This window comes from Macaca fascicularis, chromosome 8 (assembly GCF_037993035.2).
Source record: "Macaca fascicularis isolate 582-1 chromosome 8, T2T-MFA8v1.1".
NCBI classification, from domain to species: domain Eukaryota; kingdom Metazoa; phylum Chordata; class Mammalia; order Primates; family Cercopithecidae; genus Macaca; species Macaca fascicularis.
Genome location: NC_088382.1, coordinates 7,856,754 through 7,874,320, shown reverse-complemented (window position 1 = coordinate 7,874,320; position 17,567 = coordinate 7,856,754). Strand labels below are relative to the sequence as shown.

General features: G+C 38.0%; 2 protein-coding genes across 2 annotated transcripts; both read right to left on the bottom strand.

The window, feature by feature from the left end:
* Positions 1–242: 242 nt before the first annotated feature.
* LOC102121958 (beta-defensin 107A) lies at positions 243–4,322 on the bottom strand. The gene is made up of 2 exons (XM_005562557.4): positions 4,165–4,322; positions 243–473 (listed from the first exon to the last, which is right to left on the bottom strand). The coding sequence occupies exons 1-2, from the start codon at positions 4,232–4,234 to the stop codon at positions 331–333; spliced, it is 213 nt and encodes a 70-aa protein (XP_005562614.1). The 5' UTR covers positions 4,235–4,322; the 3' UTR covers positions 243–330.
* A 9,458-nt stretch (positions 4,323–13,780) lies between these two features.
* Positions 13,781–16,657, bottom strand: LOC102122363 (beta-defensin 105A-like). Its single transcript, XM_045397833.2, has 3 exons — positions 16,540–16,657; positions 16,155–16,200; positions 13,781–14,886 (listed from the first exon to the last, which is right to left on the bottom strand). The coding sequence occupies exons 1-3, from the start codon at positions 16,607–16,609 to the stop codon at positions 14,766–14,768; spliced, it is 237 nt and encodes a 78-aa protein (XP_045253768.2). The 5' UTR covers positions 16,610–16,657; the 3' UTR covers positions 13,781–14,765.
* Positions 16,658–17,567: the final 910 nt, after the last annotated feature.

Sequence of the window (17,567 nt, the reverse complement as noted above, 5' to 3'; positions counted from 1 at the left end):
TCAATTCACCTGAGTGCCAGTCCAACCATTCCATTCCATCTGTTTTATCTATTTATTCAATGGCTCACTTTTTTATAAAGTGAAAAAAATCATGAATAGGCCCTGTGTCAGGAATTGACAGTGCAGAGGTCAACAAGATATAGTGTCTGCCTGGAAGAAGTTCACAGCCTAGGAAGGGTATCTCCTTGTAGCATTGGAAGCTGGACTGACATGGTTTCAGATAATCCAAACTTTGCAGATCAAAGAGAGACGGTGCAGAGAGATTTGTCCCACTGATATCGCAGCCAGAGAATCTTCACCTCTTTCATTCTTGCAGCTGGTGCTTAGTTTTTAATCTTTCTTTCTCTTTTTGCAGCAATATGGTGTTAATTCAGCTCTACAGCCCCCAATCTTTACTTCAAAGGTAAGACATTCAGCTTCACAGTGACCTTCCATTCTCTTACAAATTAGTGCTCTATGAATTGCTGTCCTGGCTAAGTAAAGAAAGCAATTTGTCTTTAGTTATCTATTAATTAGTAACTATAAGATAAAATTACATTGCCCAGGCCAAATTCAGACTTCCTCATTACCATAACTCCTAGAGACACAGACTATAAACCTAGAAATTAGAAAAATCAAATGTTATCTGAATAGTCATGTCTGAGCTCACAGCCCTGGTACAATATAATCAATGTCCTTATTAAATAGCTAATTGGAAAAAAAACAGAAAAGATTTTCATATGTCAAAATCATATCTAGCTTGTACAGAAACAGAATGTTTCTTCCAAGGAAGGTGACAAAGTACTTTCTAATTCCAATGAACCATCCTTATCAACAGATTTTTTTTTCGTGTCTCCAAATAGTCTCTGATTTACAGCAAAAGTTAAAGATTGTTCTGTTCCATTACAGGCAGACCAATAGTAGATCATATGCCCTGGTGTATGGTTTTGGAGTCTCACAGTTTTACGTAGAAAGATAAACAACATGATGCTAGTCCTTCTCAATTTACTGTGCAAAGAATACCAATGGAATCATGTATTTAGTTCTGGCAAGCAAATTTGGAGGGACATAGGCAATGTGTATTCATTCATAACAGAGATTAGGTTGAAGAGAAAAAAAATATGTCAAAACAGGAACTTTTTTAATTGGTAAGATACATTCTTAGGAAAAAATAGTGGAAGAAGTAGCAGTTATTCTCAAAAGGAGTAACGTTTATTCCTGGAAAAAACAACTTTGGGGGAAGAACAGTACATATTAGCTGCCATATATCTGAAATATTATCATGTGGAATATATTTTGTTAGTGCCAAGTTAAGGCAAAGACTAATGGAAAGAAATTTCAGGGACTTAGATTTCTGCTCCAATTAAGGAGAAATGTTTAAATAGTCCAAAGTTGAACTTGGGATACTGTGAGCTATAGATCACTGAAATTTATCAGGCATCTGGACAATCAATTGACACACACACAGACACAGACACACACACACACACACACACACACACACACACACACACACATATATATAATCATGTATAGGGTGTTGAATACTGCATCATGGCAGAGAACAAAAAAATAAGTAGAAGAACAAATGACAGTTAAACAGTGGTAAACTCTAACATAGCATAGAGTATGTGCCTGCCACTGCCCAAGCAGTTATATAGAAAGATTGTTAAACTGTCCCAAAGCAGTTATTTTTACCTTCAGACTTTTAGTCATAGAACCTCTGAGTTTCTCTGGACACATGAATATTTAGCTAATCACATCAGCTCCTAGCTTTCTATTTCTATATGTCCACATGAACAAATCTGGAAAAATGAAAAAGGAGTGGAATGATGTGAACTGCTTCTATGTAATCTTAATCATGTTCTATATTTTCTAACCCTGCCTGTTAGAACATCCTTGGAACCAAATAAAACAGTCAACTGTTTAGGATAGCAGGGTTGACCTTCAGCCCAAATCACAACAAAACTCGGTGAAAGAGAACCCTCTACCTTCACCTAGCCAACTTAGCTATTTTTGGACTTTTACATGAAAGAGAAATAAGATTTTGTCTTTCTTCAGTCACTCTATTATTAAGATTCTTGATTATAACAAGTTAGTTTCTAATTAGCATAACAAGTTTATTCATCTTCAAAACAATGCTATTATTATTATCATTTATAGAATGGAAAGTAAAACAGAGGGTACATACAGCTTATAAACATTAGCACTGAGATCCAAACTCATACAGTTTGGCCTAACAGCCTATGTTTATTGCCTTTTATATTGACCATTAAATTCACTTCTAACTCTGAGATTCTATGTGATTATGGTGATGGTAGTGGTTCTAATTTGTGCCCAAACTATGCTTATTATTGTAATGCAAATACATCTGAGATGAATTTTGTGGACAGGGAGCTATTATGCCTCCACATCTATAGACCGATCTGAATAAATTGGAGTACTGATTAAAGTGGGTGGGGAAGACAATTTAAAAGGAGTTTATCTATCCCGGAGCATTGTCTGACATCTATGAAAAGATGCTGAGGGCAGAAAATAAGGAACTGATTTTACAACTGAGACTTTCATGGAGTCACTGAAACTTTCATGGGGTCAAGGAGGTCACTGAAATAATGGAGTCACTGAAACTTTCATGGAGAAATTGTTCTTTGGCTCTGTTCTTTAGTTCTAGTCTTGTCTATTTCCAAATGTGCAATACAAATACTACTTCTGTAGTATTTGTACTACAGAAGTACAGTACTACCAGGAAACTTTCTTTATTTCCTAGTTAGAACCAAGTTTCCACATCTATGGCTTCTCTTTATACTTTGCATCTTTTACGGCACTTGTGAAAACTGTTTCATATTAAAGTTATTTGTGTATTTTCCTGTCTCATTGATATACTTACTCATACATGTTAAATGTATTGAAAGCTTATTTACCACTACAGGCAATGTCTTTTTGAACAACACAGAAAGAATAGACTAATAACTTCAAGCAAATTAAGGTCAATGTCCATGCTTTAATTATATTTTTACCTTTTTATTTTACCTACCTTTATCGTAGTGGACAGAACAATTTCTTGTAAGTGGTTAGCACACATTCAATATCTATTGGTTTTCTAGGACTACTGAGGACAGAATGTATATTAAAGAAATGTAGAAATTCAGGAGCCATGAAGGAGAAGACAGGGGGCTTCGTGATGCATGGAGAACCTCTAATAGGAAAAGCTTCACAACAGAAGGAACGAAGGATAGTTGAGGAGGTATGGACATAAGCATTTCTTAGGAACACAGTCGTGGTTGTATCAAGCAGAGAATCTCAAAGATGCAAAGACTTAAGAGATTAGTAAGCAAGATGTTAGTTTAGTGGTTTTAATAGTGTAATTTTCAACCAGTGTGTGAAAGCCAAAAAGTCTAAAATAATTTATGGATAAGATATTTGGACCCACGACTCAGACCTGAAAAAAAATTAGCTGTCTGAGGATCTAGTAACACAACTTCGGTTTAATTTAGACTACAAAGGCTGTACTTCCCTAACTTAACAAATATGTTTGGCATTTGCCTTGGAGATTTTTTTTTTTTTTTTAATTCACTTTGGAATAGGCTGAACCTGGCCCTGCGTGTGGCTCATGCCTGTAATCCCAGGGCTCTGGGAGGCAGAGGAGGGGCGGATCGTGAGGTCAGGAGATCGAGACCATCCTGGCTAACACGGTGAAACCCCGTCTCTACTAAAAATACAAAAAAAATTAGCCGGACGTGGTGGCGGGTGTGTGTAGTCCCAGGTACTCGGGAGGCTGAGGCAGGAGAATGGCCTGAACCCGGGAGGCGGAGCTTGCAGTGAGCCGAGATCGCGCCACTGCACTCCAGCCTGGGCCACAGAGTGAGATTCCATCTCAAAAAAAAAAAAAAAAAAAAAAAAAAAGTGCTGAACCTGTGTTGCAGATTATAAAAGGAGGAAAGAGATCTAAAAGTACAAAGAAGTCTGAATTCCTTAGCAGAGCTGTTGAGGGAAGTTGACCAGATACTGTTAAGGTTGGAGACGTCCCGGTCAATGTGCTCCCGTTGTTTTGTGTCTGAGCTCAGGAAAAGATTTTCAGTGACTGGTTTGCCTTGGAACCTTCAACTTTGTAAAAGTTAAGCTTTCTTCTCAAAAGACATCCTGAGCAGACTATCATCTCTACCTCTAAAAGAATTTCCCTCTTACCTTGGAAAATTTGAGCAAGAAGAATGAGAGCAGCAAAAATAAAGAAAAATATTTTCATGGCTCCAGGCATCAGGGGAGAGCTGATGAAGGAAGTGCAGTAGCTGGAATCAAGCTCTTTTATCAAGGGGCATTGATTAAAATATGTTCTACTGCCCTGAACGGGCTGGAAGTCAACTTTGGTTTGTAATGTTCGTTGGGAACATAACTATTTTCCATGCTCCACTGATTCAAGCGTGGGCTGATGGATCAGATTTTATCTAAATCACATTTATGGGAGAGAAACGCAGAGAACCCTGCCTTTCTGCCTGGAATATTCTATTCTGTGTCTTTGTTTAGACTTCTCTCATTTTTCCTTCAAGTCTTATCTCAAGTATTACCATGTCAATAAGATACATAGCCACCATCCTTTTCCTAGTACATGATTTTACGTAAAACCTATTCTTAAAAAAAATTAAACAAACAAAAACCTTTAATTTTAAGTTCAGGAGTACATGGGCAAGTTTTTGTTTTGTTTTTGTTTTGTTTTGCTTTGTTTTGACACTCTATTGCATGGAGTGCTGTTGCTTAAGGAGAAAAGGGTTAGCCATCAAAAATACATAAAAACCGTTAATATGTTTTTATATGATTTGATTTAAAGGGAGAAATAGACATTTCTATATTTATAGGAGAACTTTTTTTTTTTTATTATACTTTGAGTTCTAGGGTACATGTGCATAACGTGCAGGTTTGTTACATATGTATACTTGTGCCATGTTGGTGTGCTGCACCCATCAACTCGTCATTTACATCAGGTATAACTCCCAATGCAATCCCTCCCCCCTCCCCACTCCCCATGATAGGCCCCGGTGTGTGATGTTCCCCTTCCCGAGTCCAAGTGATCTCATTGTTCAGCTCCCACCTATGAGTGAGAACATGCGGTGTTTGGTTTTCTGTTCTTGTGATAGTTTGCTAAGAATGATGGTTTCCAGCTGCATCCATGTCCCTACAAAGGACACAAACTCATCCTTTTTGATGGCTGCATAGTATTCCATGGTGTATATGTGCCACATTTTCTTAATCCAATCTGTCACTGATGGACATTTGGGTTGATTCCAAGTCTTTGCTCTTGTGAATAGTGCCGCAATAAACATACGTGTGCATGTGTCTTTATAGCAGCATGAATTATAATCCTTTGGGTATATACCCAGTAATGGGATGGCTGGGTCATATGGTACATCTAGTTCTAGATCCTTGAGGAATCGCCATACTGTTTTCCATAATGGTTGAACTAGTTTACAATCCCACCAACAGTGTAAAAGTGTTCCTATTTCTCCACATCCTCTCCAGCAGCTGTTATTTCCTGACTTTTTAATGATTGCCATTCTAACTGGCGTGAGATGGTATCTCACTGTGGTTTTGATTTGCATTTCTCTGATGGCCAGTGATGATGAGCATTTTTTCATGTGTCTGTTGGCTGTATGAATGTCTTCTTTCGAGAAATGTCTGTTCATATCCTTTGCCCACTTTTTGATGGGGTTGTTTGTTTTTTTCTTGTAAATTTGTTGGAGTTCTTTGTAGGTTCTGGAAATTAGCCCTTTGTCAGATAAGTAGATTGCAAAAATTTTCTCCCATTCTGTAGGTTGCCTGTTTACTCTGATGGTAGTTTCTTTTGCTGTGCAGAAGCTCTTTAGTTTAATGAGATCCCATTTGTCAATTTTGGCTTTTGCTGCCGTTGCTTTTGGTGTTTTAGACATGAAGTCTTTGCCCATGCCTATGTCCTGAATGGTTTTCTTCTAGGATTTTTATGGTATTAGGTCTAACATTTAAGTCTCTAATCCATCTTGAATTAATTTTCGTATAAGGAGTAAGGAAAGGGTCCCGTTTCAGCTTTCTACTTATGGCTAGCCAATTTTCCCAGCACCATTTATTAAATGGGGAATCCTTTCCCCATTTCTTGTTTCTCTCAGGTTTGTCAGAGATCAGATGGCTGTAGATGTGTGGTATTATTTCTGAGGACTCTGTTCTGTTCCATAGGTCTATATCTCTGTTTTGGTACCAGTACCATGCTGTTTTGGTTACTGTAGCCTTGTAGTATAGTTTGAAGTCAGGTAGCATGATGCCTCCAGCTTTGTTCTTTTGACTTAGGATTGTCTTGGAGATGCGGGCTCTTTTTTGGTTCCATATGAACTTTAAAGCAGTTTTTTCCAATTCTGTGAAGAAAGTCATTGGTAGCTTGATGGGGATGGCATTGAATCTATAAATAACCTTGGGCAGTATGGCCATTTTCACGATATTGATTCTTCCTATCCATGAGCATGGTATGTTCTTCCATTTGTTTGTGTCCTCTTTGATTTCACTGAGCAGTGATTTGTAGTTCTCCTTGAAGAGGTCCTTTACATCCCTTGTAAGTTGGATTCCTAGGTATTTTATTCTCTTTGAAGCAATTGTGAATGGAAGTTCATTCATGATTTGGCTCTCTGTTTGTCTGTTACTGGTGTATAAGAATGCTTGTGATTTTTGCACATTAATTTTGTATCCTGAGACTTTGCTGAAGTTGCTTATCAGCTTAAGGAGATTTTGGGCTGAGACAATGGGGTTTTCTAAATATACAATCATGTCATCTGCAAACAGGGACAATTTGACTTCTTCTTTTCCTAACTGAATACCCTTGATTTCTTTCTCTTGCCTGATTGCCCTAGCCAGAACTTCCAACACTATGTTGAATAGGAGTGGTGAGAGAGGTCATCCCTGTCTTGTGCCAGTTTTCAAAGGGAATTTTTCCAGTTTTTGCCCATTCAGGATGATATTGGCTGTGGGTTTGTCATAAATAGCTCTTATTATTTTGAGGTACGTTCCATCAACACCGAATTTATTGAGCGTTTTTAGCATGAAGGGCTGTTGAATTTTGTCAAAAGCCTTTTCTGCATCTATTGAGATAATCATGTGGTTCTTGTCTTTGGTTCTGTTTATATGCTGGATTATGTTTATTGATTTGCGAATGTTGAACCAGCCTTGCATTCCAGGGATGAAGCCCACTTGATCATGGTGGATAAGCTTTTTGATGTGTTGCTGAATCCGGTTTGCCAGTATTTTATTGAGGATTTTTGCATTGATGTTCATCAGGGATATTGGTCTAAAATTCTCTTTTTTTGTTGTGTCTCTGCCAGGCTTTGGTATCAGGATGATGTTGGCCTCATAAAATGAGTTAGGGAGGATTCCCTCTTTTTCTATTGATTGGAATAGTTTCAGAAGGAATGGTACCAGCTCCTCCTTGTACCTCTGGTAGAATTCGGCTGTGAATCCATCTGGTCCTGGAGTTTTTTTGGTTGGTAGGCTATTAATTATTGCCTCAATTTCAGAGCCTGCTATTGGTCTATTCAGGGATTCAACTTCTTCCTGGTTTAGTCTTGGAAGAGTGTAAGTGTCCAGGAAATTATCCATTTCTTCTAGATTTTCCAGTTTATTTGCGTAGAGGTGTTTATAGTATTCTCTGATGGTAGTTTGTATTTCTGTGGGGTCGGTGGTGATATCCCCTTTATCATTTTTAATTGCGTCAATTTGATTCTTCTCTCTTTTCTTCTTTATTAGTCTTGCTAGCAGTCTGTCAATTTTGTTGATCTTTTCAAAAAACCAACTCCTGGATTCATTGATTTTTTGGAGGGTTTTTTGTGTCTCTATCTCCTTCAGTTCTGCTCTGATCTTAGTTATTTCTTGCCTTCTGCTAGCTTTCGAATGTGTTTGCTCTTGCTTCTCTAGTTCTTTTAATTGCGATGTTAGAGTGTCAATTTTAGATCTTTCCTGCTTTCTCTTGTGGGCATTTAGTGCTATAAATTTCCCTCTACACACTGCTTTAAATGTGTCCCAGAGATTCTGGTATGTTGTATCTTTGTTCTCATTGGTTTCAAAGAACATCTTTATTTCTGCCTTCATTTCGTTATGTACCCAGTAGTCATTCAGGAGCAGGTTGTTCAGTTTCCATGTAGTTGAGCGGTTTTGATTGAGTTTCTTAGTCCTGAGTTCTAGTTTGATTGCACTGTGGTCTGAGAGACAGTTTGTTATAATTTCTGTTCTTGTACATTTGCTGAGGAGTGCTTTACTTCCAATCATGTGGTCAATTTTGGAGTAAGTGCGATGTGGTGCTGAGAAGAATGTATATTCTGTTGATTTGGGGTGGAGAGTTCTATAGATGTCTATTAGGTCTGCTTGCTGCAGAGATGAGTTCAATTCCTGGATATCCTTGTTAACTTTCTGTCTCGTTGATCTGTCTAATGTTGACAGTGGAGTGTTGAAGTCTCCCATTATTATTGTATGGGAGTCTATGTCTCTTTGTAAGTCTCTAAGGACTTGCTTTATGAATCTGGGTGCTCCTGTATTGGGTGCATATATATTTAGGATAGTTAGCTCTTCCTGTTGAATTGATCCCTTTACCATTATGTAATGGCCTTCTTTGTCTCTTTTGATCTTTGATGGTTTAAAGTCTGTTTTATCAGAGACTAGGATTGCAACCCCTGCTTTTTTTTGAGGAGAACGTTTTTACACCAGTCTGTCAGCAACTGATAGAACACAGGGAAAAATTAGCAAAGTCATACATGATCTGAACAATACCACCATTCCATCGACTAAATTGATATTTATAGAACACGTCATAAGATAACTGAAAAATACACATTTTTTCAAGTATATATGATACATTCATACATATAAACCATATGCTAGGCCATAAAACAAATATTGATGTGTTTAAAAACACTTAAATTCTTCAGAGTATATTTGTCACCACAAGGTGATTAAACTGGAAATCTATAAAATAAGCTATTTAGGATATTTCCAAATATGTGGAAGTAAAGCAACATAATTCTAGATTGTGTATGCATCAAAGAATGAACAATAAGAATAATTGGAAATCATTTCTATATATCAAATTTTGTGGAACACAACAAAACAATGACTTTGAAAGAAATTTGTATCCAAATACTTATTGTAGAAAAGAAGAAATGTTTAAATCTATGACTTAAAATTATGCTCTAAGAACCTTAGAAAAGGGGCCGGGCGTGGTGGCTCACGCCTGTAATCCCAGCACTTTGGGAGGCCGAGGTGGGCGGATCACAAGGTCAGGAGATCGAGACCATGGTGAAACCCCGTCTCTACTAAAAATAGAAAAAATTAGCCGGGCGCAGGGGCGGGCGCCTGTAGTCCCAGCTACTCGGGAGGCTGAGGCAGGAGAATGGCGTGAACCCGGGAGGCGGAGCTTGCAGTGAGCGGAGATTGCGCCACTGCACTCCAGCCTGGGCGACAGAGCGAGACTCCGTCTCAAAAAAAAAAAAAAAAAAAAAAAGAACCTTAGAAAAGGGAACAATGTAAGCCCAATTATACAGAATAAATGAAAAAGAAGTTGTCACTACAGATCCAAGAAACGTTAAAATAATATAAAAATTTTGTCAACATGTATATGCCAAAACATTTCACAACTTACATAAAATGGAAAAATTCTCTCAAAAATTTAACTTACCAAAATTGACACAAGAATTAGCAGAAAATATAAGTATTTCTATATCTCTTAAAGAAATTAAGTATGTTATTAAAAGAAGAATGGCTTCTGCTTAAGGTGTAGAAATATGTAAAGAAAATCATCCCACACAAAACAAATACACAGAAAAACACATGGCAAACTGCAAATATTCCGTTTCTTGAACTCATTGGAAAGCTAAGGTCACAAGTCAGCCACCTACCTACAAATATAAGAAAAGACAGGAACCTCCAAAAAATGAAGAACATGAGCGCTTGCTCACTGAAGCGGATTACCCCCAGAATATGATTTAAAAGATTTCAAGTAAAGTCTGTAAAGAATTGCTAAGAGCAAGTATAAACTAGAGAAACAATATAAACTTCTGGAGTCACAGACAAAAGAGAAATTCACACCAACGTCTAATGTCTTCTCCATAGACTCAGTGGGTGCTTACAGAAAAGATCAGAGTATTTCATGATGTAAGTTGGGTGAGGGGAAGAGCAGCCACTGTGAGAAAGAACGAAAGCTTGCAAGAATCTTTCTCTTATATGGAAAAGAAAGTCTTAATTTCTTAATTAAGAAACCGGAGGAAGAACAACACTTGTTTGTACAGCACTGGTGCAATAAACAATCTAAAAAATGCAAAACAAAATATTAAAGCTAGGAGAACTAGGAGAAGGGAGCACATTAAAAAACAAAAACAAAAAACATTCTCTACTTTGTCAACAGAGAAGGCATATATGCCTCCTGCCGGTAGAAAGATGACAGAATAACTGCAGCAAACTTCTCATCAAAAAATACGCAAGCCAGGCCAGGTGTGGTGATTCACACCTGTAATCCCAGCACTTTGGGAGGCCAAGGTGGGCAGATCACTTGAGCCAGGAGTTTAGTTTGTGACTAGTCTGGGCAACATAATGAGACCCCATCTCTACAAAACATACAAAAATTAACTGGACATGGTGGCAGGCACCTGTGATCTGTCACCTCAGGAGGCTGAGGTGGGAGGATCATTTGAGCTCCAGAGGCAGAGAATGCAGTGAGCCGAGATAATGCCACTGCACTAAGCATCAGAGTGAGACCCTGTCTGAAAAAAAAAAAAAAATCGAGGCAGGAGAAAATGGAATAACATCTTCACAATGTACCAGTGAAGTCATTTGGTCCTGGGTTTTACTATGTGGGAGTTTTGTTAGTGTTATTATTATCAGTTCATGTACTTTATTTGTTATTGGTTCATTTTAGACTTTCTATATCTTCTTGAATTAGGTTTGATATGTATGCATTTCTAGGCATTTATTCATCTAGGTTATCAAAATTGTTGCCATACAATTGTTTACAGTATTCCTTTATAATACTTTTAAAAAAATTTTCCTAAGATCATTTGTAAAAATTCTCTTTCATTCATGATTTTGGTAATATGAGTATTCTCTTTTTTTCTTAGTCAGTCTAGTTAGAGGCTTGTCAATTTTGTTGATCATTTCAAAAAATGAATTTTTTTTTGTTGATTTGTTCTATTGTTTTCTTAGTTTCTATGTCATTTATTTTCACTCTAATATTTATTATTTTCTTCCTTCTGCTTGCTTTGGGTTTAGTTGGCTCTTCCTTAATTTTCTTGAGATGGAAAATAATTCCATCTTCCATCTCAAGATGGAATTTTAAATCTATCTGATTTTAAATCTATCTTCTTTATAAATGTAGGCATTTGCAACTATAAATTTCCCTTTAAGCATTGTTTTAGCTGTATCTCAGAGTTTTGGTAAGTTGTTGTGTTGTGTATTTTAAAGTGTTTTGGGGATTCCCTTTAAAATATTTTCTATGTTTCCTTATGTTTTCTGCTTTGACCCATCATTTTTTTACACTTGTGTTGTTTAATTTCCACGTAGTTGTGACTTTCCCAAATTTCTTTCTATTATCCCATTGTGTTCAGAGAACATACTTTGTATGATTCCTATCCTTTTAAATGTATTGAGGGAGCTTGTTTTTAAATCTAACATACAATTTATTCTAAAGGATATTTCATGTGAACAGAAGAAGAATGTGTATTTTGCTGTAACTGGTACAGTGTTCCACAGATGAATTTGAGGTCTAATTGTTTTACAGTGCTGCTCAAATCTTATATTTCCTTGCTAATCTTTTTTCTAGTTGTTTTGTCTATTATTAAAAGTGGTATATTAAAGTCTACTGCTATTACTGTTGAATTCTCTATTTCTCTCTTCAATTCTGTCCATTTTCCCTTCATGTATTTTGGCACTCTGTTCTTAGGGGCATGTGTTTATACTTGTTATATTATCTTGATGGGTTAAGTCATTAACATTATAAAATGCCCTTCTTCGTCTTTAGTACCAATTGTGTCTTGAAGTTTGTTTTGTGCACTATTAGTATAGCCACTACAGCTCTCTTTTGGTTATTGTTTGTATGGCAAATCTCTTTCCATCCTTTTACTTTCAGCTTCTTTGTTTCCATGAATCTAAAGTGTAAAGAAAAAGTGTTCCTGGACCAAACTGAGGGTCGGGCTGCTATTTCTCACAGCCCAATAACGAGATGCAAATAAACTGGGGAGGAAGAGAGCTTTTATTTCTGCAACCAGTTACAGGGAGAAGGCCTGGAAATTATCACCAGACCAACTTAAAATTACAAAGTTTTCCAGAGCTTATATACCTTCTAAACTATATGTCTATGTGTAAGTGTGCATTCATCTAAAGACATAAGTCATTAACTTCTTTTAATCTATAACTAAGGTCTGAGTTCCGAACACCTTCCTCTAGAGCCTCAGTAAATGTACTTAATCAAAATGGGTCCAGGTGCTGGGGTTATTACCCTTATCTTGTCTCCTGCTAAATCACTGATGTTTAGGGAGTTCTTCAGACCTCCCACAAACTTGTTTAATCCTAAACGAGTCCTATTAAGAACTCCTTCGTTATTTTGTCATGCTTTAAGGCCCAGGAAAGGCCTAAGCAAAACTCTTGGTGGGATTTTGTTACATTCCAGCCTTTATATGAGGGCACTGGCTTTTTAAGCTTTTAATATTTAACTTAACCACTTAGTGAGTACTAAAACAGTTGTTATGGAGGCTTGGATTAGTAGACCTGGCCTGCCACAAAAGGGGATAATTTGTGACTAGGTGAGCACCTGTGGGAAGTGTCCCCTGAAGCTGCCATCTGGATGCTACATGAGGTCATTATCAGGGCACAGCTACTGGTCTACCACGTTGTATGACTTTGAGACAGTCACATGAATCTTTCATTAGAAGAAACTTCAACTAGGTTCCAGAGCATTTTTTTACGATAAAGCAATGCAGTATTTGGAATGAGTAAGTAGTATTCCAGTTTCCTGGTGTTCTGTAAGCTAGCAGCTGCATTTGCACTGTGGAGACCTGGGGAGGAGGAGCATCTGTGAGCAGATAATTACTGTGAACTGGACTCTTAAGACCAAATACCCTACTTCCCACTGCCCTGGGGTAATTCTTGTATAAATGTAGGAAACACTCTAGGCTTCTTGAGGGCTGTGTTTCAAATCTCTTTTGGAGAACAGTGGTTCATATGTAAATAGAATGAATCTAAAAATTGAATCAATCAAGCATTAAAAGGTTTCCCCCAATGGATAGTTCCAAAGAAAGAATTTAATACGTACGGATAAAGTGTTGGAAAAGATGACAATGCAAAGCGGGAGCAATGAGGCAAACTTACTGATAGTCACAGCTGAAATCTCCCACTGCCCTGAGGTTTGAGGAGAAACGGAAGGATTTGTGTGAGCCTGGGAGGAGCACTGGCTGGCAGAAGCTAAACTTGCGGTGGGACTGCCAAGTGAGAGCAGAAGGCAGAAAAGCAGGGGTTTGGCTGAGCGGGAAGAGCCGCTGCTGGAGAAGAGAGGGGGTCGGGGAGAGATACACACTGCCCTCCCTTCTTCAGTCTCCCATTGTCCTAGGAGACACTTACATTGACCAAAACCAGCCAGAAGTCAGGAAGCCTAGAAAATGTCGTTTGCATTTAACAGTTCCCATTTTACTCAGCAACGCAGAAAAAAACAAGGAACAGATTTGAGCACAAAGAGACAAATAATAGGCCCAAATGTTAAACAAAACATTGTTTAGTCTCATACGTTAAAACTAAGTAACCAAGTTCAAGTCACTGGTCATAGGGCTGGTAATTTTGACCTTTATTTTGTGAAGCTGGATTTTATTTCACAAGGCAAAAGTTATACAGTCAACCATTTATGTATGTTCTGTGTTGAACATTTTAAGTTAATCTCTAATCATTTTCTTTCACAGGTACATACACCATAAGTACTAGAATCAATGAATGACAGTATTTAGGCAAACCAAGAAACAATGTGAATATAAAAATAATGTATTTGATAGAGTTATTACTCCATTAACATAGTTAGTACATACAGATGGATACACAGAACAAGACAGCAATGTGCACACCAGTTACTGGATCCTAGCTGTGGCTCTGAAGAACTGACAGCCTCTTGAGCCTCAATATTTTCAAATATAAAAAGGAGTAATAAAACCTACCTCGTAAGGTAATCATGAGTCATATGAGAGAAGTATGGAAAATATTTCATAAATTATAAGGTACTCTACAAATATATAGTAGTGGTATCTGACTGAGCAGATACTAGGTACACGTTTTTTTTAAAGGTCATCTTGCCCAGTGTGGTGGCTTATGCCTATAATCCCAGCACTTTGGGAGGCCAAGGCGGGCAGATGACCTAAGGTCAGGAGATCGAGACCAGCCTTGCCAACATGGTGAAACCCCGTCTCTAGTAAAAATAGAAAAATTAGCAGGGCACGGCAGCATAAGCCTGTAGTCCTTGGGAGGCTGAAGCAGGAGAATCGCTTGAACCCGGGAGGTAGAGGCTGCAGTGAGCCAAGATCGAGCCACTGCACTCCAGCCTGGGTGACAGAGTGAGACTCTATCTCAAAAAAAAAAAAAATAATAAAAAAGTCATCTTTTAAAAATAAGCAATAAAAAAAAAATAAAACAAAGAGAGAAAGAAATGAGACTGATTCTGAGACTCACTCACTGTGTGATTTGGATAAACCACATAACTTCTCTTGAACTTCTTTGAATATCCAGGCCTGCTTCTACGGCCATAAGTGTGCTGGTCTGGTTTGTCACATCCTCGGTCTGCAGCAGAGAAAGTTCAGCCTGCAACTTCCATCGGGTTTCTCATTCTCCAAGCACTCCTTCCTGCATTTTCCCCGACCGAGCTTGCACGACTCACAGACAGCAAACCTCCCTGTGCCAAGAAACAGCTGCTGAGGGAGCTTTCCAGGAAATGTCTAGAAATGGGGAACATGTGAAACACCACCAAAAAAAGGGAGAGTTCGTGTGTATGATTACAAGGAATATTCTCAAGAACGAGCCCAGAGTTTTCAAAAAGAGCTCCTGCCTTTTGCAGTAGGGAGTTGGGGAGAGTTAATTTTTAAGCAACAGATCATCACAATTCCTACTCTCCAAGTGTTTGTCATCTTGCAGGGATCAAAAGTAAACCACAGGCAGACAAAGAGACACACGTATTACAGAACTATAAAAATACATACCTGATATGACTGTGAAGTTTGCTAGACAAAAATGGGAGGGGTATATTGTGGTTTTGAAAAGATCCTCGAAGATGAAGTTAAGAAACTTAGGTTCAACTCTTGTTTGGGCCTAGTAATCGCCAGGTTCTTAAGGTCCACATTCTCATTTGTCCAGTGGCCATTCGAGAAGCACCTGACTACATTTTTAAATCAGTTTAGGGATCAAATGGAATATTATTTGCAAATATTTTTGTTATAATAATACCTACCACATAGGAGTGTTTTGAGGATTACATGACAAACTCCGTGAAAAGTTTTTAACAGGATGCCTAGTACAGAGCAAACACTCAAGTACTAGTAGCAACCTTAATATTTCTCACTTTGAAATTCTGTCTAAAACCTTTTCAACTTTGTCTACAATATTTCTTTTAGTTTTGTTTACAATGTGCTTTCTTTCTGTGTAAGATGACTTCAAAGAAAAAGAAAAGATCTGGGGGCTATTCGTTATGAATAGCTTTTCTGCAATGGTGCTGAGTTTTCATTGAAGCAACCTCACTCTTTAATTTGAGCTTCCATCAACTAACCTCATGCATTTGTGACATATATTATTACCAGACTTAGAAGCAGAGCTTGCAAGAGATGGGCAGACATGTTCACAGAGCATTGCTAATTGGCTGGTACAAGACTAAATCTAAGAACTTGGTTTAGTGAACACCAACAGCTAGTGGGAAAAGCCACTGAGTCCAAATCTCTATGGCCAAATTACAGTCCAGTCACAAAGATATTTTTCTATGAAATCAAAAATATCCAAATATTATCCTTGGAACAAGAAAAAGAGAAGAAGACAAGTTAGTGAACTGGTTTTTCAGGCAATTCTGTTTCCACCACTATCTCTGTCCCCTCTTTGTCTCCAGACATCAGAGAGAGCCAACAGAGCCAGAGTTCCTAAGAGAAAAAGTAATTATATAGAAGATCTTTAACTTACCTGATGGAAATGGTTCAGAAAACTCAAGTCCTGCCTGGCACCCTAAATTCAAAACAAAATACATTTTGAAGATTAAAATCAACACAGGAATTAACACTGTATAAAACATTCCCAACTCCACGTGTGACATGGTATATCAGGAGGCAGTAGATCACAGAGTTGCAATCTTTATTCTATTTCTCAAGGCCAGCATTCAGGTAACCAGCAAAAACAAATCACAAAAAGCATATACTATATGCAGTTTGCTCTTAGAAAATGTCACTGTAGGTCTAAGAAATTCCCATGACAGGCACCATGAGAGCTTGACCATTAAGGTCAAACATCGAAGAATCATCAGGCTTTATAATCTGCCCAATCGAAATCCCATCCATTTTTATTTACCTGATGGCTGTTGAACCAAAATGAAGAACACGGCAAATACAAAATAAAATGTCTTCCTGATCAGGGCCATCTTTTAGGGAAGACTCTTCAGAATAGAGATTGGGATTTCCTTGAGAAGACCCAAACGAGAGGCTCATTTTTATTTAAAAGTAATGGGGAGATGCTCTTGATCAGTGAAGCGAATCAATAAAAGCACAATTATATGCTCCATTTCCCAGGATCAAGGGATGATACCATGGATAACAACCCTTGGCATCCAGAAAGCCTTTTATTTTGGGTAGCCTAACTGGTGTAGTGGAAAGAACACCAGGCTAGAGGTTGAAAGAGCAGAGGCCATGCTAGTTTCTGCCATACTAATGCAGGGGCTGGAAGCTAGTGACTCCTTTCATCTCTTCCAGCTTCTGTTTTCTGGGAGAAGATAAGAACCCACTCACAAATTCTGCTTGCCTCTCAAGGTTTTGTAAGAATCTAGTATGATTATAATGCAGAAGTGTTTTGAACATGTGGAATGCTTAGAAGGAGGCCTGGTACCATGTAAGAACTCAGTAAATGTGAACTCTCACTTTTCTAGCTTTCATTTTTATTGTCTACAAGTATCACAGGGAGAAGAGGAGGGGCAGCAATCATTTTGTCCAGTTAGTTCTGAGTCCCCTTTCCTGTAAGATACCACTTCACACACCAAAGCCATAATTACTGCATATTTTAAATTCATTAAGGAAATGGGTATTGGCCCAGATGTGTGGCTTATGTCTATTATCATAGCTTTTGGGGAAGCTAAGGCAGGTGGATTGCTTGAGACCAGGAGTTCTGAGACCGGCCAGAGCAACACAGTGAGACCTTGTCTCCACAAAAATAAATAAATAAATAAATAAATAAATAAATAAATAAATAAATGTTTTTAATTTGCTAGGCACAGTGGTATGTACCTGGAGTCACAGCTACTTGGGAGGCTGATGTGGGAGGATCGCCTGAGCCAGCAGTTTAAGGCTGCAGTGAGCCATAAGCATGCCACTGCACTCCAGCCTGGG

Excerpts from the sequence above, each read along its gene's own strand:
- LOC102121958 (XM_005562557.4), bottom strand. The coding sequence starts at position 4,234 with ATGCCTGGAGCCATGAAAATATTTTTCTTTATTTTTGCTGCTCTCATT. Across the intron at positions 474-4,164 it reads TCTTGCTCAAATTTTCCAAG|CCAGGACAGCAATTCATAGA; the intron begins GTAAGAGGGAAA and ends TTCTTTACTTAG.
- LOC102122363 (XM_045397833.2), bottom strand. The coding sequence starts at position 16,609 with ATGGCCCTGATCAGGAAGACATTTTATTTTGTATTTGCCGTGTTCTTC. Across the intron at positions 16,201-16,539 it reads TTTGGTTCAACAGCCATCAG|GGTGCCAGGCAGGACTTGAG; the intron begins GTAAATAAAAAT and ends TTTTGAATTTAG. Across the intron at positions 14,887-16,154 it reads GAACCATTTCCATCAGGTAA|GTTTGCTGTCTGTGAGTCGT; the intron begins GTTAAAGATCTT and ends TGGCACAGGGAG.